Below are 22448 nucleotides of genomic sequence, written 5' to 3' on the forward strand. Positions count from 1 at the left end.
CTAGCATAAACGCTGTGATGAAGTTGTTCCTGTTTAGGCCTTAGCAAACTATTTTGCTTTCCTGGAGAATAGTAATAGAGAATTGAGAATTAATCTAAATAAATATAAACATAAATAAATAAATATATATATATATATACACACACACACACACAAAGCATTTTGAAAATAGTATAGGAAAGAATATTATATAGAATAACAATGTGTTTGGATCATTATTATTATCAATTGTCATGAATATTTAATAAGTTTATATGTGTCTAACACTTTCCTAGAAAGGGTTGTGCTAAAATGTTTTCTGACTTCTTGTTTCTACAGCTTAAATTTTTATTCAGCATAACAAGGCATCTCTTGCAGAAAATTTCCAGACCAATTTCTTACAACTCAGAATTGAGAAAAATCAACAGTTAAATCTTACAAGTATTGGTCTAGAAAGAAACCTATGTTTCCCAAAAAATGAGATCCTAAACTTTAAAACAGCCTCAAATTTAAATATGCTAATAACAGTCAAATATTGTATGTCATACCCTTGAAATGCTTCAAGGATCTCAATTATATTCCTGTCTTTTAATTAATTCCTTAGAATAAAAGAATTGAGGTGAAATAAGGTACAACATATCTTACCCTAGTCTTAATGGAAAACTTTGGATTTTAGGGAAAAAAAATAACATGAGATTTCATTTACTACAATGGAAACCAATCATGTATATCTGAGAAATTTGCCTTATCACATATTTAAATTTTTAATAAGGAGGTTTTTTTAATCTGGTTAATTTTAATGCAAATTTAAACTTAGACACATCCTACTGAGTTTGCCAGTGATTAAAAAAGAGAGAAATGAGTTCTTCAGACAACTCAGATCAAAAGAGGCTAATTGAAGGACTACTGAAAATCAGGATATGGGACTTATCTCAGATAAGTGCTAATCACTTCGTTCTCCCCTCCTTTACCAAAAAAATCCCTCAACTTCTCCACTTCTTTCTAAGAAAAGGAAATGCAAAAATGTCCCATTCTTTCCCCTTTTCCTAAAATCTTCCCAGAATAAAGGGAATAAACTTTTCTCTTGTAAATTCTTAGAAATACCTATGTTTAACACATGGCTTCTTAGGGAAGAGAATTAAGGAATGTTGGCACACTTTTCAACTAGTTGATAATAAATGATGATAGGTCATTCAAAATTATTCACCAGAAAAAATATTAATGACATCAAGATAAATCTGACCCACCAGAAAATTGAGTGGACTTTTGATTTAACCTTACCAAATGCAAGAGGGAGAAAGTAAAGACTCTAGGATTAGTCTTGGGGACATAATAATCATAGCCTCAACAGCCATTCTCAAACTCATATATCAATCATCTCTAAGTGCCTAGGCACTATGCTTGGTGCTTTGCACATTGTTATTTCATTTAATCGTCAAGACAACTCTGAGAGACTGTAATCTATAGATAAGGAAACAAAGACTCAACAGCCATTCTCAAACTCATATATCAATCATCTCTAAGTGCCTAGGCACTATGCTTGGTGCTTTGCACATTGTTATTTTATTTAATCCTCAAGACAACTCTGAGAGACTGTAATCTATAGATATGGAAACAAAGACTCAAAGAAGTTTAAGTAATTTGCCCAAAGTCATACAGCTATAAATGTGCCTGCATTCTGTGTCTCCATAGCTCCTGATCTTTTCACTAGTTGAGTTTCTTATCTAGTTGACCATCCTATCAGGAAAAAAAAGACAGAGAGAGACAAAGATAGATAGTTGGACAGGATTCAATATTTCAAAATGTAATATAATTTTTATACTAGGTGAACTAAACAAACCTAAATTTAAACCACAGTCTTTAAAGGTCTTAATTTTTCATCCCCATTTATCATATAATGAAATATAAAGGCAGGTGGCTAAACTGCCACTTGAGCTAATAGCTATTAGGAAGCACCAACCAACACCCAAACACACTGATGATGTTACTTACATTCAGTTGTGACTTCTCCGTTCAAAGGTTCTCCTTCTCCACTGCTGTAAACTGCAAAGACTGAAACCTTATATTTGGTCTCTGGCTGAAGATTTTCTATCACGGTATGAATTGCATCTCCAGGAAGACTTTTCTCTCCAGTCTCAATATCATCATAAAGTGATTTCCATGAGACCCTGTAACCTCGAACCATTCCTGGAGCTGATGTCCAATAAGCCCCAATTGATGTGTCTGTGATATCTTTAGTAACCAAATCCTTGGGTGAACCACGTTCTAGAATAGAAATCAAAGGGGAATCATTTTTTAATGTCAACTAGATATGTAAATATTCCTTCAACAGGTGGACATCCATATTTGCTGGACTCAAACTCAGTTTGTCTAAAGTTGCCCATTTCTTCTTTCTGAGCTGTCTGTCCTATTCTGTCAGTGGAGCAGATTGATGGAATAAAACTTTAGAATATTATCTGATTCCGACCTATCACCTTGGTCCCCAAATGTTCAGTTGGATCATGAGGCCCTTCAGGATAAGGATGACATCCAAATATGAAAGAGTACGCACCTAAAAGAATTTTTCTCCAAGGGAAAAAAATGCATTGAAATCCCAAAATTTTACTCCTTTGCAGTCTACTTTATGACATAGCCAATTGTTCACAATGATCTTTCTTTCTTTACCATCATTTTTTCTCTGTGATGTAATTTAAATAAGTGCAGTTCCAATGTCTGACTTATAATAATTTCAACAATTTCATATAGCTTGCAAATATTAATTCCAGCAATCACTTTTTTGGTGAAAACTCTCTTTGTTCATACAATTTAAAAGCAGAAGTGTAAACTCCAATATAGCTTAACTCTAATGAAACTAAAAACCACCAATTCTTCTGGAAAACTTTAAAGTGATTAGTCATCAAAATAAAACATACCACTTGTTCTAGCTGATCGAAAATATCTGCTACCAAATTTTGGCTCTTTCAATTCAAAAAAGAAAAAAAGTACAACCCAAATGGAAAAATATGGAAACCTCAACTTAATGGGAGGCACAGATGTCTTCCAATAAAACCCTCACTTTCCATAATTTAAATGTAAGATAAATATACAGATCACTTTATATTGGCTACTTTTACTAGGGTTTATGCCACAGCATGACATAAATATAAAACTATCTGCTTCTACAGCATACATTTCACTAGTAATTGTTGTATATTCAAGCAAATGATATATAATACTATTACAAGAATTTTGAAGACTATTGCTTTACTTGAATCAAAGAGTAAAAATGAGTATCTTAAAAATGCTCATAATTAAACAACTAAATTTCAACACAAAGAGTAAAGATAACAATAAGGAAAAGAAGAAATCTGGGTAGACAGGAACTTATCATACTGTAGAATTTAGAGGGAAAAATAAATACAACAGGAGCTGGGCATCCTACCAGACCCCAAGCACAAATGGAAAATTCTAACTTCATTATGAATAACTTTAACTGCTGACAGGACATCTCATCTCTGGAGGGAAATTAGTTACATATTTCACTAAAACCAAGAATACTTATTTTCAAGAACATATTGACTTTTCTCCCTCAGTACTTGAGGCTAATTCTCACTCAAAGGCCTTCTTTCACTGCACGGGCTAATTCTTAAATGGCCATGTATCTTTATATTTTCTCTCCTTACGGGAATATAAACAAAATGTTCCTTTGATTTAGTTTGGTTGTTGTTTTTTATGTTTTATTTTGTTTTGATCATTGATATCTCAGCAACTGGTCCCTAAGTTTTAAATGTGCAACATATGTTTCCTTTGCTTGATATACACCTTTTTTTCACATGTGCCTCTTCTAAATTGCCTAAATTGTGGTTAGGAATTGCAGCCACTGTAAAATCGTTGTACTTAAAAGTAACTGAACTTGAATCCACTAAAAATGGCATTAATGACATTCCAAAAAAGTAGAAGACAAGTAAGTTAGCTAGAATGAAGGAATTATCTTCCAAATTAACACTGGAGTAGTTTACAAACAATCATTTCAGCTTCTCGTCTGCTCCAAGGTTGTGTTTCTCAGCCTGTTTTCCTCCCTACTTTTTATAGCACTGAGTTTGTGACATTATTTATTTCCATGACAACAAATATTAATCTCACAAACACAGGCTAATGATTTCACTGTGAGAAAATAATAGGAAAAGAATTGTGGTTGAAGCAAAAATACATTCACAAGGATATTTCTGGGCTACAAACAAAAGGAGCCTAGTTCACTAGACATGCATTCCCATGGATTTTAATCAACTGTTGTAACACTCTCAGAACTTTGTAAAGCTGGAACAAAATACAAGTGAAATTGCAATAAAGACCTTTGCAATGTTTATCGGGGTCCTGAGAAGAGTCTATAAAAGCACTTTTGAAAAATACAACTGAAATATTAACTAAAAAACAGTCTCAAGTTGTAACTAATGGCATGACAAGACTAATTTCACTGAGCACTGAGTAAATTCTCAATTACAGAAAACAATCCACAAAAACACTATAGTATCTGCCTGTGACACCCAAAGGCATTATATACAGACACTGGCATCACAACATGTCACATCAGTAACAAAGAAATACGGAATCCAAAGAAAGAAGAAAGACACATCAGTCCAGAAGCCAAAATTGAACAGATAAACTGCTTCAACAGGCTCCTCATATGTCATCAGTTTGATAAGAATATTCCTAAGTATTGTTTATACTGTTGCCAAACATATTGATAAACTTTTTTTCTAATAAAAAAAGTGAGAGGGTTGAGTATCCTAGCTACTGCATTATACCCAAGAATTTTGAGAATATGATGTACTCATGACAAGTATATTTTATCAGACCTATAACCCTTCAAAAATATTTTTTACATGGAATCTTGGCTTAGACAAATATTGGATTAAAAAAAGGAAGCAACTGAGTTTTACCCTGTGATACAATTGGCAGGCTGTCAAGTGGCCAAGGTGGTCTTAAGACCTAGTGTACAACCAGCTGAAAAGGCCACCAGCAGGCTATGTCACTTCCTGGGGCCTGGAGCAAAATAAATAGACCAGATTTGATAGGATACATAGAATCACCTGGGATGCCAAAGAGTGGGCCATGCCAAAATCAATTAAATTGGAATATCTAGAGATATCCCTAAGCACTGATACTTCCTTAAAAAACCTTTTAAATATTATTCTTATTCCCCTACAATTCTTTATTCTTTTCTCATTTCTTTCTTTCCTCTTCTTTCTGCTATTCCTCTCTGAGACCTAGGAAGACATTTATTTGGAAGATGTGATTGGTCAGTGCAGGAAGAAACCTTCACACCTGCTTTCACTCTGAAATGAGCCTCCTTCAAAATAGACAGGCATGGTAAGGGCAAAATTCATCAAAATCGTTGGGCCCCGTGATGTAGTACAGGGTTGTTCAATGGTTTATACATTGTGTGGACTTATGACCACACACAGCAAATTGCCCTTTAGGTAGTACAATCTCTCAAGGCTGACCCTCAGAGAACTGAGAAGCTGACTGGATCTTCTCATCACGTCCTTTCCACCCCATGACACACGTGGATGTTCACTGCTCTCTCCTCCCCTTCATTCTGATTCAAAAGGAAATGGCTCTCAACACATGCTTCTTATTCAAGCATTGATCACATTTTCCTGTAAACAAGACTTAATTCAAGCCAGGCATTTACTTTGGTTTAAAATACTGAATTGTAGGTTTGTCCTCAATCTAAGGAACTTTGGACATCAATAACTACTGGAAGAGATTATTTCACTTGGTTTGGTTAGAATGGGTTTGGGAGTCTCTTTTTGAGAAAACATGGGAAGGAAAAGGAAAGAGAGAGGAATAAGAAAGGAAAGATGTCAGAAGACCAGCCTCTAGCCTTTCTGCAGGAGGCATTACTGTATCTCAACAGGAGAAGCCATAGAAAGGTCCAGTGAAAAGGAACCAAATCTAGTAGTCTTGCCCCTTTGTCATTATGCTTCTCAAAACCTGGATCCAGTTCTGCTCCAGCAAAGGTTCCCTACTTCCTCAAGTTTTCTCTTTTTGCTCTTCCCCAAGACTTACAAATATTTGTTTTATGATGTTTTAGTTTGTTCAGGATTTCACATATGTGGCATTGTTTCCAATAATATTTAGTCTCATGGTACCTGCCATTCTGGCGTATGTGCCTATGCTTTGTATATTACTTTTATTTCTGGTAATAGAATTTCTGGTAGTTGTTTCAAATAAATCCTCTCCTATAATGATGGTAGGCCTTCAACTTTATCCTTCTCAGTAGTTATCCCAGCTACTCTCTTCTCCCCTGTATAGTACCAGTATAAGTTATAAGGAATAACATGTTTTTCTGTCATACATTTAAACACGTAAAATTTATCAATTTTTTGAAATTCTGATACTCAGCATTTCTGCTCTGACTACAAACATATTTAGATATATTCAAAAGGCATTTTTTCTCATGCCTACTCGCATGTGTCTCCAACCTACTACTGTGGGAAGTAATTTAGACAGGTGCATTTCTCATGATCCGAACATCCACAAGGGGTTGATTCCTACTTTTTTCCACACATAAGGCCAAAGAACTAAAGCCTCATTTAAGTAACTTTCCTACATTCCCTTAGCCCTTTTCCATTTGCTTTCTGAAAAGCAAATCACCATCCAATTCAAATATAATTATAACACAAATTAGCCAATGATGATAACTGAAAAATTAATCATAATGAAATGAAACTGTATAAATTGTTCCAGTCAGCTTTCATTGAGTTTCACATACCACTTTCAAAAATAGAAGTTAAATTGAAAATGTAATGTAAATCCCCTTCTAAATCAATTTGTCTTTTCCGTTAGCGCTCAAAAGTCATCCAACTTTCCACAGCAGAATACAGAAAACCTGCTTCCACGTTTATGTGGAAACACACTTGATTTACAACCTCAGTGAATTAGACCCACCATTCTAAAGTACAAAGTTCACTATTGATAAGCTAACAGCCACATTAAGCAATACATAATTCTTGAAAACCTCTTAACACTTAAATCACCCTTCAACCTCAAAACTTATCTGAGATTTCTTCCATAAATGTTATGTCTCCAATGTGATTTAGATATTTCTCTGATGAGCCATTAATGTGCAGGAAAGGAAATACAAATTGCTGTTTGGTTATTGTGCTAAAGTTCCCTGGAACCCCCAGCATTATTAGACCCAGAATACATGATTTTTCAAATTATGAGATAGCAGTAAATCTAGGGAAATATAGAGGTCCTATTTAGTCCGTCTTGGAGAGAGGCCCCATGTTACTCAACATCAAGGGGAGGAGTTCCTATGATGTGCTAAAAACCTCCTTGTAACAAAATGTCAGCTGAGTGAGCTTGGTTGATATACAGGAAGCCGTCCATGTCTAGGGCATTGGCAGGTTGCTATAGCAACTAAAACAAAGGAAATTTTGAAAAGTCATCTTTTCCACAGCCAAAAACCAACACTCAAAACCAAAAAGAACCGTGTTATTCCCAAACTGAACTTTCATTCATTTGTAGTAAATCTCTGAATTAAAATGAGCATTATTCATTTCAAGTTTATAAAAGCAGATTTTCCTCTCTCTACATATTAACAATGAGAACTGAAAGTTCTAGCAATGCACATTTACTTGTACAACAGTGCTGTAGTAATTACATTAAATCTACTTTAACAACAACAGGTGGGAAAAAAACCAACATAAATCAAGCCTAATAGTTTGTTCTCAGATTCCTCTAAAGTTTGGATCTGAAATAGTAATAAACACTGCCTTTGTGATTCCATTTCATACAGTACTAGAGCAAACCATGAACTTCCCTGATGCCAAATGCTAATAAATCTCTCTTCCAGGGACAGGGGAATTTTCTGATCATTGGCTACATTTCAACAAACTAGGAAACAGATTCAAGTTAGGGACAGTTGTAGACCACACTAGATATTTTTTAAATATTTTTTGAATTGAATAGAATTCACTTCAAACAATCTATAAAATTTTCAACCTACAGAATGCTCTTGCCGGCCGAGCCATGCCTCTGGATGGAAGAAACATTCCTCCAAGGTCTGCTCTTACCACCTTCTCTCCCAAGAGAAAAACAGATTAGAAAAACAGCGGCCCTCAAAAGCAGTTGCCTGGCTCTGTTTCTGGCTTTCCATTCCCTGCATTTACCATCATATCCTATTCCTGTATATGGTATGTGGATTTGGCTGAGTTAATACAATAAAATGAAATGGAATAACCAGGGGCAAAAATCTTCTACTATTTTAATTTAGTCACAACTATGCTTTCACATATTTGTCAAGTTTACCACACATAATGCAATGGGATAAATATGTTCATAAAATCAGGCTGGCAATATTTTATGTAATCTTTCACTGTAGTAAAGAGCTTTGGCATAAATGGAAAAAATGTATTACTACAACTTAGTTATCAATTAACTATAGTTAATCATCTCACTTCCCTCCTCAAGAAATGGAAAATAGTAATTTTTAAGATTTATTTTACTACCCATGTATCTCCCTTAGAGGTAACTTCTGATCAAATAAGTGGGGGTGGGGGCACATACTCACACATGCATACAAGTTGGTAGATTTTCTATACTACTTTTACAAAGCTATAAAATCATAAACAATTCTGCTATACACCTGATCCAGAAAAATCACAGCCTAATAGAATGTGTGCTGTTAAATTAAAATGTGGACTTTGCTTTCTAAAGATTGCTAATATATTTTCTTAGCAAAAATGCCCAATTTTTAACTCCCAAAATATCTTGACTGAGTATGAATACATTGTTTTAAAATAAGAAAATGCAGAAGAATATCAGAAGGTTAATGGTACAAGAAGAATAAAACTATTACAGTATTTCCAAAATATTCCTTATAAGGGAGAAACTTTCACAAACATGGATAATCTACAAACATTCTGGAAAAAACAAAAGCTCAAAAGTTTATCCTTTAAAAAGTCCTATAAACAATCTATGTTGAAAGCCTTTGGGAAGCACATGAGAAAGAGAACTTCAGAAGATCAAAACAGAAGAACAAACTTGTCAGAAATTCTGGATGTTGCTCCAGATACAAAGATCACATGCTTTACTGTTTTGATTAAGTCTCTGTAATTAAGGCAATTTCCATTTTCTACCTCTTACTATTTTCAAAACTTTAGTGTAGCTAATCAATATCTCTGAAATACATACAAAAGCTGTATTTTTAGATGTCATCTAAAGTGAATGTCATTTCCTCCTGATGATTATACATATACAATTCATGCCTACTCGCATGCATCTCCAACCTACTACTGTGGGAAGTAATTTAGACAGGTGCATTTCTCATGATCCGAACATCAACGAGGAGTTGATTCCTACTTTTTTCCACACACAAGGCCAAAGAACTAATGCCTCATTTCAGTAACTTTCCTACATTCCCTTAGCCCTTTTCCATTTCCATATATATATATATATATATATATATATATATATATATGATTTTTACAGTTCCCCAGAAGTTTCACTTACAGTCTCCCATTTGATCTCCACAGTAAATCTGGGATGCAGGGGGACTGATGAGTAAACTGAGGCTCAGAAGGGTTAAGGGACCATTTCAAGGTTACATGATTGAGTACCCAAACCAGGACTCTTCTGGTAATCAGTATTTTACACACTGGTATTTAATCTGCCATTTAAATCCTCTTTTAAAAATAAATTTCATGGACTATTAAAATTAGTCTCTTGATTACTACTAGAGATAGAATTGATTAGAATATTTTTTGTTTATTTTTAATTCTTGACTAAATCTTGTAGTTTTAATGAATATTGCCTAATATGGGGTTTGTCCCTGTTAATTATAATATCTACAATCCCCCAAACTCCTGGATCCCCCAAATTTGACAGATATTTTACCAAAAGTCACCGTGACTTCACATCACAAAAGATGCTTTAGATTCATTTTCTTCCTATAATTATGTTAAGTGAAGCATATAAAAGATGGTGATGACAAGAAAGAATCAAGGGCCTGACTTCTCATTTAGGCCCCCAACTATGGTACTGACTCATTATTGTAACCATCCATTGATATTTCTTTTTAACATTACAACATTCTTACTGCGGTTAGGTTAAATTTGTATTTTCTCTCTCTTACCCAACTTACGTTGCAGTTGTGGTGAGTTAAATGTAAGCCACCATTATATTTCAAAGGATCCTAAGAAATATGAAGCCCTCTGACAATGAAGTCTAGAAACCAAGGACATACCTCCAGTTCTGTTAACTTCAAACTTCTACACAGAACTGAATTTTAGAGGTCATTTAGAAAACAAACAAAGCAGAAACCTGGATCCTCATATTTCTCAAGCTAAATGCTTTTTTGCATAATGAATGAGAAGAGACTCAGAGTCTGCAAAGGGTTCCTGTCTGCTCCTAAGTGATGGAAGTGGTTTCATTACCCAAATCCTTTTACATCCCACAGATGTTTGCCAATGCCCTTCATCACTCTGAATATCACACACCTATTCTCCACTTACCCAGCCCATGGCATTAAGAACATAGTGTATGTCCTTATACACTCAGCTCCCCGTACACCTTTTCCTGATCAAATTTAGTTTTTTTTACAGTTGCTTATGTTCTACATTTCTGAATAAGAGGCACTTTTATAGTTACTTACTTTTCAGTACAAGTTTCTTTTAAGAGGAAGGATAGCACATTTCTAGATTTGATTCTCTGCAAACATTTTCATCTTCCTAAATGCAATCACAAACTTAGGGATTTCTAGAAAACATGACAGTAAATACCTTCGAGGGTCCTTCCTTCGCCATAAAGGGCATCTCCAGCCCCGGATGCATACAAGGCCGTCACAGATAAGGCGTATTGTGTCCCTTCATTTAATCCTCTCAGCACAGTACTGGTTGTATCTCCTCTCACAGTGACCTCTTGAGTTTCACCCCCTGCCGCTGGGATGTATGTGACGAGATACTGTTTCACTTTCCCTGGTGCTCGAGTCCAAGATAATTTCATAGTTGATGTTGTAGGGTCAGAAACTCTTAAGTCTCTTGGGGTCCCTCTAACTTCATTAAAAAAACAATAACATCAAAATTCATTATTTAATAAAATAATTTGAAAAACACTTTATTGCTTTTCAGTATGTATGTGTGTGGATATGTGTGTGCGCATGCTGCATCAAATTAATATCCTGAGTGATATTACAGCAATTGCAGACAAGCCAACAGAGCTTCAGCATTTCTAAACTAAGCCTTATGTGTTAGTAGACACAAAGCAAAAGGTACTCAATTCCTCTTCAGTGTTTACACAGTATCTTCCATGTTACTATCTTTGACATTAAAAACTATAATCTTCTCCGAAAGTGGAACAAAGCACTATGAATTGCAAATATGCTGATCAGTATCACAATGTAGGTTTTAATACCTCTGAGAAATCCTCAATAAAAAGGATTTGTTGGCCTAATGCTATGAACTTCTAAATGTAATAGCCAGGAAATACACTGATGTGATAAAAGTGATAAATGATCAAATGCTATCCCTAGAAAAAAACTTAAGAGAGGAAACAGCGCTAATGAGGCCTTGTCTTGGGTGAAACTCAGGGGCTATCTATCCCTTTGCAACTATGATGTTTAGCATTTCATGACTTCCCTGGTAGAATGGTCATGTCATCTCTGGGGGGCGGTCCCAAGGCACCTAAACCTGCGATACTCTCCACTGGACACACAACAGCTAGCCACTTTTACTCTAGAAAACAGAAAGATGAAGAGCCCCTGAAAAGAGTCTTTTTATGGAACAAAAGGCCCTAGACCCCCAACTAGAAAGAGAAAGAGGAAGGCAATGATTTCCCAAAGAGCAGAGAGGAGGAATAAAGCAGATGGAAAGAGAAAGGGTCTCCGCAGGAAAAGCTATTTAGCTAGGTTCCCCTGGGAGGGTCGTAGTGATGCAGGTGGAGCTGGGATGGATATTCCTTATGAGTGTCTGCCTCAGATTCACTGCTTATCAGCAACATGACTTGGAGCTATTATTCTATTATTCAGTATCCTTAGCCTTGATTTCCTTATAAAGAGGGATAATAATATTAACAATTCCCTTGAATCTATGCATGGATTAAATGAGATAAGCTCTTTGAACAAACCTGACAGAAATAAGTCCTCGATAATTGTTCATTATTGCTAATATGTTGTTGTGGTTGTTGTTTTTATTTTTTTTTAACTTTCAAGGTAGGGAGTAAAATTAAAATTAGGAATGCCTTAGTTTTTCTCAATGAAATAAATATTAAACATTAGTAATTTGCAACAAATATCGGAATGTATCCTGGGAGCCTAACCATCCCACATAAATAATAAAAGGTTAATATTTTTAAATCTTCCTGAAGAAGTAATAATTAATCTGTTTCAATGGTGCATAGCAGTTTGATTTTCAATCCCTAGTCTTCCTTCAATTTATATGAGAGCATTTAATAATACTATTTTAAAAGAATATTTAGACCATATAACAGCATTTGAGTTCTATTGACACAAATGCTATCATAAGCAAGTTAAAAATTTGAGTAACTCAAGTCTAAAAGGATTATAATCTAAGATACTCAGATAATTGGGACTAAGTGTCTCATGGCCTGTAGTGTCTGGATAGCTGACTACAGTATCCCTTGAGGTCTAAGATTTGGGTTGTTACCATATGGTCAGCATATTTCCTCTACCTTCTTCAGTGGCTGCGTTTCCAGTCAACGGGGAGCCAGGTCCTGAGAAATATTCAGGAATTACAGATACTTCATATTTTGTGTCTGGAGTCAGGTTCTCGAGCGTTATCCTCCTCTGATTGGCAGGGGTGGCAACTTCTTTGCTTTCTCCACTAGCAACTGGTTTATATATAATTCGGTACCTTAAAACTCTCCCTGGAGCTTGAGTCCAGGTGATTTTAAAGCTGTCTGTAGTTTCATCTGTCACTTTTAGGTTTCGAGGTGCTCCTTTTACTGAAATTTTTTTTAAAAAAAGTTTATTTTACATTAAAAAATGCAAAACTAAGCTCTTGATCACTAAATTATAGCATTTCTCTAAACAAATTCAAAAGCAGTTGCTTGTCAAACATCCTGGTACAGTGTTCTCTCAGCCAGATATTAACTAGATGCTGCAACAACAAATAATCCACCAAAGTACAGAAAGAAACTATGTATGGTTAATTTTTTAATCAAGTAAAGAGGCACATAATTGTAAACTTTTAAGATCATAAATACCCTATTAAATGGTAAATTCATACTGACGTAAAATTCAAGAATAAAAATAATTCATTTCTCGAAAAATAGGTAGCCAAAGTTTTCTCTCTCACTAGATTTTCTCAGGAAAGCAGGAAAATAATACCTAGTTCTACCATATTTACCCACTTGAATGAACTGTTTTATCCAGTCAGCTCCATGTTTAACTTTTCTATCTATGTAGTCATTTGACTTGGAAAATAATTAGACCATACATGTGTTGGACCAAATACATCATATTTAATGAATGCTAGCTGGATCTAAATCTTGAGGTCAAATTGCAATGTGGGTAATGTCCATAGACTCACAATCTTAAATGGGATTTTCATTAAGCCTAAATGAGAATGTCATTTGGCTTTATAGTTAATAAACATGTTTAAATTACTTATTCATTTAAGGGGCAAATTGTTTGGCCTACACATTCAAGAAAGATGAGCTAACGGTCTTTTCAATCCACTGGAGTGAAAGCACAGTGCAGTTCATCTGCACTTATCTCACATATAATTAGAAGTTTATCTAAATGGCCAACACATCAGTAGATCACTTCAAGGAGAAGGAAACTGTATCCCTTAAGGCAAGCAATGGGAGTTGGCGGACTGACACTCATGACTCATTTAGATGGCAAGAAAAAAGACAAAACTAGCCAGAACAAATGAGGCAGATAAACTGATGAGTTTGAATACGGTAGTTCCCTCCAGACCCCACCCCTGTGTATCCACAGGGGTTACATTCCAGGATGTCCAGAGGATGCCTGAAACCATGAATAGCACTGACCCTGAAATACACTATGTTTTTCCTATACATACCTATAAAGAAGCCTAACTGATAAATTAAACTCATTAAGAGATTAACAACAATACCTAATAAAAATAGAATAATTATAACAATATACTATAACAAACATTATGTGAATATGGTCTCTCTCTTTCTCTCTCTCTCAAAATATTTTATTGTACTGTACTCACCCTTCTCATTATGATGTAATATGATACAATGCCTATGTGATGAGATAAAATGAGATGAATGACGTGGGCATCATAAGCTTTGCGTTAGGCTACCATTGACCTTCTAACAATAGTCAGAAGGAAAATCATCTGCTCCTGGACTGTGGCTGATTGTGGGCAATGGAAACCATGGAAAGTGAAGCCGCAAATCAAGGGGATCTACTATACTCGTTTTGAAGCTGAATGTGTAATTTTGAGCCTCAGATTACCCAACAGAAAAAAAAATGACAATCCGTAGGATTATTGAGGTTGTTAAAAAAAGATAATCCATGGAAAACAATTACCATAGTACCTGACACATAAGCTAGAGCTCAGTAATTGGTAGTTTTTGTTTTGTTTTTAGATTTTATTTATTTATCCATGACAGACAGAGAGAGAGAAGGGCAGAGGGAGAAGCAGACTCCATGCAAAGAGCCGGATATGGGACTCAATCCCAGGACAACAGGATCATGCCCTGAGCCAAAGGCTGACGCTCAACCGCTGAGCCACCCAGGTGTCCCAGTAATTGGTAGTTTAACAAAGGTACTGAAATCCGAAACATCCTTATTGACTAAAGAAAGTTTAGGTCTCAGATTTAACTCAGACAATAGAATTGGAAATGCATTAGCAAATTTTGTTGTTGAAATGCAATGAGCAAAAACTAGAGCATATATGAATGCAGTTGGCTCTACTCAAAAACCCTCTGGACTTAAATTTCTTCTTGAAACATATATCCATCTGCCATCCCAAAGCGCTGAAGGAATAGGGCCAGGCTCATTAGGCAACAATAGGGGCATGATAGAGAAAGCTTCAGGAAATCAGAAATACTGGGGCGCCTGAATGGCTCAGTCAGTTAAGCATCTGACTCTTGGTTTTAGCTCAGGTCTGATCTCAGGGTCTTGAGATCAAGCCCTTCATTGGGCTCTGCACTCAGCTGGGAGTCTGCTTGAAGATTCTCTACCTCTGTCCCACCTTCCACTCAAATAGATAAATAAATCTCTCAAATAAATAAATAAATCTAAAAAAAAAAGAAAGAAAATCAGAAATATCAAAGTTATTCAACACAAAAATTCTAAGAAAAGAAGCCAACTTAGGCCATTATTTTATTTGCTGGCCTTCAGGTAGAAATATACCCAAACCATGCACAAAAAGAAAAGATCCATCTTACTTAAAAACTTTTTCAGAGAAAAAAAGATTCTCTAGCTTTTATCAGCAAGATATACCAATATATGCCTTCTCTGTTAACAAATACTTCTTTGTAACTATCTTAATTTCCTAGTGCATCTGTTTCCGCTTCTTCACCTATCCCCTGTAAAAATAGGAAACAACTGACATGTCTTTTACTATTTGCGATATTTATCTTGAAGAGTAATTGCCTTCTCATAATCAAGTTCCTTGGTATCCTTATTTTTTTTAAAGATTTTTATTTATTTGTTCATGAGAGACACAGAGAGAGGCAGAGACACAGGCAGAGGGAGAAGCAGGCTCCATGCAAGGAGCCCGATGTGGGACTTGATCCCGGAACTCCAGGATCACGCCCTGAGACAAAGGTAGACGCTCAATGGCTGAGCCACCCAGGCATCCCTCCTTGGTATGCTTTAAATGTCAAATGTATTGAAATGTATCAGAAAATACTCCATTCTATCCGGTAAAGAGGACATATCTAAAAAATTCTGCTTAAAACATTTGGCAAAATTTGTATACTCATGTTCTCAACAGCATTATTTACAATAGCAAAGAAGTGGAAGTAACCTAAGTGTCTGTCCATGGGTGAGTGGATAATCAAAATATGGCATATACATGTAATGGAATATCTTTCAGCCATAAGGAAAAAGGTTATTCTGACACATGCTACAACATGAATGAACTTTGAGGACATTATGCTAAGTGAAATAAGCCAGATACAAAAGGTCAAATACAATATGATTCTACTTCTATGAGGTGCCTAGAGTAGTCAAATTGATAGACACAGAAAATAAGAATGGTGGCTACCAGGAGCAGTAGGGAGAGTAATAGAAAGTTATTCTTAATGAGTATAGTTTCAGTTTTGCAAGATGAAAAAAGTTTTGGAGACAGATGGTGTAAATGGTAGCATAATAATATGAATGTATTAAATGCCACTGAAATGTATACTTAAAATGTTTGAAATGGTAATTTTATGTTATGTGTTTTTTACTACAGTTTTTAAAAAGAAAAACATTATGGTATGCCTGCGTGGCTCAGCAGTTGAGCATCTGCCTTCAGTTCAGGGCATGATCCTGGAGTTCCAGGATTGAGTTCCACATCAGGCTCCCTGCATGGAGCCTGCTTCTCCCTCTGCCTATGTCTCTGCCTCTCTCTTTCTGTCTCTCTCATGAATAAATAAATAAAATCTTTTAAAATTTTTGATAATATATTTGCCATCAAATCCGTAGATAAAGTAAACAAAGTTCAGAAGTATCTGAACATAACACTGCTGAAATATGGGACAGAAAAATCTGGTTAAGCAGTATTCCAAGTTAATTCCATAATTATTAACAGTTCTTTTATCTCTAAATTTCACATTCATCAAAATAAACCCAAGGTTTTTTGTATAAAAGTTTTTTCACTCTTTAAAAAGATGTATGAATAGCTGTAATTTACAGGTGCTGAATCTTACAAAGGTATTTACCATCTCTATAGAAGAGATGGTTATTTCAAACTGTTACTTGTTTCTACAATTAATTTCCAGTTTTTAGAAAACAGGGTCAGAAACCCCATCTCACCTTCCACAGTGGTCTCCTCTCCAGTTAAGGGAATACTGAAGCCATCCTCATACTCTGCAGTCACATTAACTAAGTACAGGGTCTCTGGCTTCAGGTTGTTGAGAACAACGCTGGTACTTGACGCTGGCTCTACCACCGTGACCTCATCATCTCCAGTAGCTTCCTTGTAGGTGATGTGGTATGAGAAAACATTTTCTCCAGCAGGAGACCAGTTAGCTTTGAAACTGTAGGAAGTTGTCTCAGAAAAACTAAGATCCTTTGGAGGCACATAAGCTATTTAAAAAAAAAAGACAGAGTTAAAAATTGTTAAATCTATAAAGCAAAAATGGACCTAATGACTACGTTTCTGAAATGGCTTATGTTCACTGGGGGAATAGTTAATGAGACAAATACACTGAGCAAGTATTCCACACATGACCACTGAGAGAAGGCCTCTCACTTATAGCCCTCCAAGGAGGTCCTGATCATTTAGCTTGACCACTCATAATACTGTTACACTGTTTAAATTACTAATTAAAATGAATTTGAATTGGGTTTCTAAACAAAAAGCAGTAATGGAATGGTCCTGTCCACAACTGGAATATTTAAACAGTAACAGATCTAAGATGAACAGCAATATAATCCTTAGCAATCAGATATTAATTTTTGGTGTAGACAGATATTTCAAAGTAATGATTAAGGAATCCTTCCTAACAAAAGAATATTCACTAGCTGAGTCATAGGAAGAACCAATATTCAAGGCACACTGCTCTTCTCAATGAACAAATGATCAAATTGGAAAGACAAGAGTGTAACATTATTAAGAAACTAGAGTGGTACCTATGAACTCCAGACAACTAGAAGTGATAGTAAGTGTTACGGCACTAGAACAGTTAAAGAAGACTTGGTGAAAGAGATAGGACTTTTAACTGAATGTTGACAAATAGAATTTGAACAAATGAAGAAAAGAGTGAGGTAAGGAATTCTAGCTGTGAGGAATGATGCCCAAAATTGGTCCAGGGAAGGGAATGCATAAGAAGAATTCAATGGTCTAGGACTATGTTCTCATCACCTTCAATCCAAAGGACTTAGCTCACCATCTAGCACATAGTAAACACTCAACTAGAGGTCATTGAATTGAATACGACAAATAGGTGTGATAAAGCTGGTGCTCAGCCCTGCTTAAGGATCTAGGATCAAAAACATCTCATGACTCATGGTAAATAGCTTTTTCACCAATAAATATATGACCCATACCCAGGAGAAAGTCATATCTCAGAGCTAAATAAACCAAGTTCAATAGATTTCTATAAGACAGAAAAATTGCTTTTTCCTGTATGCAAAAAAAAGAATTGGAAAAGCATGTTATCCACAATTTTAGAACCAAAATTGAACACTTTGTTCATTAAGAGATCATTTTGGCTCTACAAAGTCTACTAACCTTTTTTCTTTATAGCTGCCAATTCTTGCTCAATTCTAAGGCAGATAGACTGTGTGAGTTCAAAAGATATTCTCTGAAAAGCATCAAAATCTTCCACTGTGAACACATGTGTCTCAGCAGGAGGAGAGGCAATAGCTTCTAACTCTGAGCGAACAGCATCCTTCACACCAACTGCAAAGATTTCCACATCTGAATTCCTTAGTTTTATAGCAGGATCTCTGAAAGCATCTGAAGATTTCCCGTCAGTGATAAGAATCATGACCTTTGGTACGTTGCCTCTTGAACCCTTGCTAGGCACAAATATTTTCTCTCTGACATAAGTCATTGCTTTCCCAGTGTTTGTAGATCCTCCTCTGTAGGGGAAGGTGTTTATTGCTTCAATTATATCTTCCACTTTGGTGAATTTTTTCAAAGTGAACTCAGTATGAGGATCCCGGCTGTACTGGACAAGACTTATCTGTACCCTATTTGGTGAAATCTCAAAACTTTTTACGAGAACTTCCAGAAAGGCTCTAACTTTAACAAAGTTTGCAATCCCGATGCTATAGGAACCATCAACCAAAAACACAATATCGGCTTTTATATCCACACCACGTGAGCATTCTGTTAAAAGAAGAAAAGCCCATTAAAGTTCAACAAATATAAATTAATCATTAAAATACAGATATCTGGTTTTCTTAGTAAGCACGCTTATTTAAAAGAAAACTAATCCAAATATTTTGTTTATTTTTTTAAAGATTTTATTTATTTATTCATGATAGACATAGAGAGAGAGAGATAGAGAGGCAGAGACATAGGCAGAGGGAGAAGCAGGCACCATGCCAGGAACCTGACATGGGACTCGATCCGGGGACTCCAGGATCACGCCCTGGACCAAAGGCAGGTGCCAAACTGCCGGGCCACCCAGGGATCCCCCCAAATATTTTGTTTAAAACTAAACCTGAACCAGTGAGGCATACTGTCAAATGGATAGACCTATTATTAACTTACCCACTTGAACTTTCATTGGCTGAGTCTTCTCCATTATTGAAACAGGTTCACTGGATGTGAGTCCCTTCATAGCAGAAATACTGATCTGGTATTCTGTGTCTGCTGAGAGGTCACGAACACTGAGTGTGGTGGTCTGAGGCCCCACACTAAGAGCATGCTGTCGGCTTCCAGCGGTCATTGGTGTAAGGAGGACTTTATAACCAGTTACTGAGCTAGGAGATGGACTCCAACTTAGCTTAATATATTTTGATGAGACTTCCGTAGCAATCAAATTTGAAGGAGGTTCAATAACTACAAAATAACAGCAGAACAGTGATTAAAAACAATGAGATGCAGGGGTGCCTGGCCGGCTCAGTTGGAGGAGCATGTGACTCTTGATCTCAGGGTCATGTTCCAGCCCCACATTGGGTGTAGGTATTACTTAAATAAATAAATAAATAAATAAATAAACTATAAAAAAAACAGCGAGACGCAACCATTAGGTTTGGACATTCAATTTTCCTCAAATTAATCATAAATTAATCAAGAAGAGTTGCCTAATCCTAGCTCTCCACTTCTACCCTTACCTATCCAAAACCAAAGAGACTCAGTGCCTGATTTTTAGGCAGGGAGCTGAGAAAATTAGGGGAAATGAAAGTCATTGGAAGAAATTAATAATAAGATGCCTAATGCCTAATTCTCTGAGACCAAGGTTTCCATTCTGGTTTGGTATTTTACTCATTGTCTTTATTCTCAGGTACCAAAGTAGGCACTTGATAAATGTTTGTTAAACCAATGACTTACTCAATTCTCTTTCTCTTTTAATATTATGAAGACTAAAATATAATCTTTAAAAGACCCTTTATAAAGCATAAAGAAAGATAAAGGATTCAGCAGTTCTTAACAATTCTTATAATTTTAGACGATCTTATTCCTACTTATTTCAAGCCAAGAAAAAAAATTTCAACTATGTTCATAATGCCACCAGGAGTGACACAATGTTTTACAACATGTATACTAACATGGAAATATTGATCATCTAAAACATTTCTACTTTTTTTAAGATTTTATTTATTTATTCATGATAGAGAAGAGAGAGAGAGGCAGAGACACAGGCAGAGGGAGATGCAGGCTCCATGCCGGGAGTCCAACGTGGGACTCGATCCCGGGACTCCAGGATCATGCCCCAGGCCAAAGGCAGGTGCCAAACTGCTGAGCCACCCAGGATCCCCAACATTTCTATTATTACGCAATGTAGAATATAATCATGTACTTAACAGAAAACATAAAGTATTTTAAGATATTTCAGATCAAATTTTCACACTTTAACATTTGTCAGGGGGATCAACTTCCCAGAATAAAAAGTTCTACTTTATTTTAATCTCATCCTGCAAGAAATGGATGATAAAACAGGCACAAGTTTCCTCATGGCCTCCTCAAAAAGGCAATCATATATAGTGCATAAAAATGATGTCTAAAAAGTAAGAAGTAATGGGGGACAGGGGAAAGCAACACATGTACCAACTGGATCTTTGGTCAAACTTTTGAGTGATGCAAAGACACTACGGAGACTACCAGTCCCAGGCTATGCCAGTAAGAAAGAGAGGCCCTGAGAAACAGCATGAACACCTGCAATGCAGCCCCGAGCATCATATAAACAGAGTTCACACAGTGCCAGGACGGACGTTTGGTCTCCCCTCACATGTGCACCAGGGAAGACAGGTAAGCATTAGAAACTTTAAAAGACTAAGTAAAGAGAGGTTAATCAGGGAAAGGTGGGGTAAGGAGATCAATTTTGTAATAACACAGAGCAAAAGAATCAGACATTAGGCAGTAAAACAAAGAGAAAACCTTGGAGCCCATGAAGTAATGAGAAGGGGTTCTGAAACAGAATCAGAGCCAGTGAACATTGCCAAAATACTTGGGGTTTGGAGATTAAAGAGTTTATATGACTGAAGACGCAGCTATTTAGAACTTATCTTTAATCACTCGTCAAATCTCAGACTAAGAGGAGAACAATCATGGAAATTGTGACTTCTTAATACCCAAAAGGATGTTTATGAAATGTTTTCTGAAATGTCTTTTCCTTCTTCCAAGTATTTAGAAGCAATAATTGATAAAAATGGGAAAATTTTCCAGATGTGGAAGGATCAAACTGTCTGATCTTGGAAATATTCTTTAAAGTTTTGAGGACATGCAGAGAATGATGATAGAAAACCCTTTTGCTTCACCATTTAATAGAAGTGGTGTTCTTACTAGTTTACGTGGCCGAATGCTAGAAGACATGTCTCCCCAGCCTATCAGTGTTTACACTGGAGTGTAAGATCATCAAAGCCAGTGCCTGAGTAGCCTAATTATGGACACTCAACAGGCATAAGATGGTCATAGAGAGAAAGAACAAGTCAAACTTCCCCCATAGAAGATTTTTAAGAAATTTACAATGATATAAATATTTTCCTTCATGTTCCTCTGGGGGAGGGGGAACCATACAAATGGCACCAACCAGTTGAGTTACTGAAAATATACAACTGCAGAACCACTGGAAGATGTGTTTGAGTAAATACATCGACTCTTAGAGTTCCTGTAAAGCTTTAAGTGCTATCAAATAATGGAAAAGCCTAACACAGGGAAACGCTGAACAATTCCCTCACCTTCTTCTCCACTAACCAATTCACCCAGTTGTTCATCAACACCGGAGCACACCTGGGAGATTATCTCATTCTGAATATCCACAATTGCATCAAAGTTGGCCACATTGAAGACATGGTTTAATGAAGGTGTGGAGGCAATTTGTTTGAGTTCTTTTGCATCTGCAGCTTTAATGCCTTAAAAAAACAAAAGGACAGATATATTGAAAAGAAAAATGTGCTGAATTAGAGAAGTTCTTTGTTTTCTCAATCTTCAAAAGTGAAGACATTGGTAAATCCCTATTTAGTTATAAACCGGAATTGCTTTGCTTCATAACGAATGTGCGACTGTTCAAATGACAAAGGCATTTTATAATTTCACAGAAAGTGGCCAGCCAAAAAGGAAAATGAATGGTTAGTAAAACAGAGCGGGCTCTCATCCCAACCATGCCATCATTTGTCCCTGCCATCTGTAAAGATAATACTTTTTTCTTCCAGA

The 22448-nt window shown here is 36.0% G+C and overlaps 1 protein-coding gene across 4 annotated transcripts in view; it reads right to left on the reverse strand.

Annotated features, from left to right (window-relative positions):
- COL12A1 (collagen type XII alpha 1 chain) overlaps positions 1 to 22448 on the reverse strand; it is a 117318-nt gene that overhangs the window by 78152 nt on the left and 16718 nt on the right. For 3 of the 4 annotated variants that reach the window (XM_055329689.1, XM_055329690.1, XM_055329691.1), the window contains exons 8-14: positions 21974 to 22147; positions 19344 to 19634; positions 18354 to 18956; positions 16934 to 17206; positions 12655 to 12927; positions 10749 to 11021; positions 1972 to 2244 (exon numbers count right to left, since the gene is read on the reverse strand). The exons of the other annotated variant lie outside the window; for it this stretch is intronic. In XM_055329689.1, the coding sequence (XP_055185664.1) occupies positions 1972 to 2244; positions 10749 to 11021; positions 12655 to 12927; positions 16934 to 17206; positions 18354 to 18956; positions 19344 to 19634; positions 21974 to 22147 (2160 nt within the window). The remainder of the gene's footprint in view (positions 1 to 1971; positions 2245 to 10748; positions 11022 to 12654; positions 12928 to 16933; positions 17207 to 18353; positions 18957 to 19343; positions 19635 to 21973; positions 22148 to 22448) is intronic. 4 annotated transcript variants of the gene reach the window in all.

This window comes from Nyctereutes procyonoides, unplaced genomic scaffold (genome assembly GCF_905146905.1).
Source record: "Nyctereutes procyonoides isolate TBG_1078 unplaced genomic scaffold, NYPRO_anot_genome, whole genome shotgun sequence".
NCBI classification, from domain to species: Eukaryota; Metazoa; Chordata; class Mammalia; order Carnivora; family Canidae; genus Nyctereutes; species Nyctereutes procyonoides.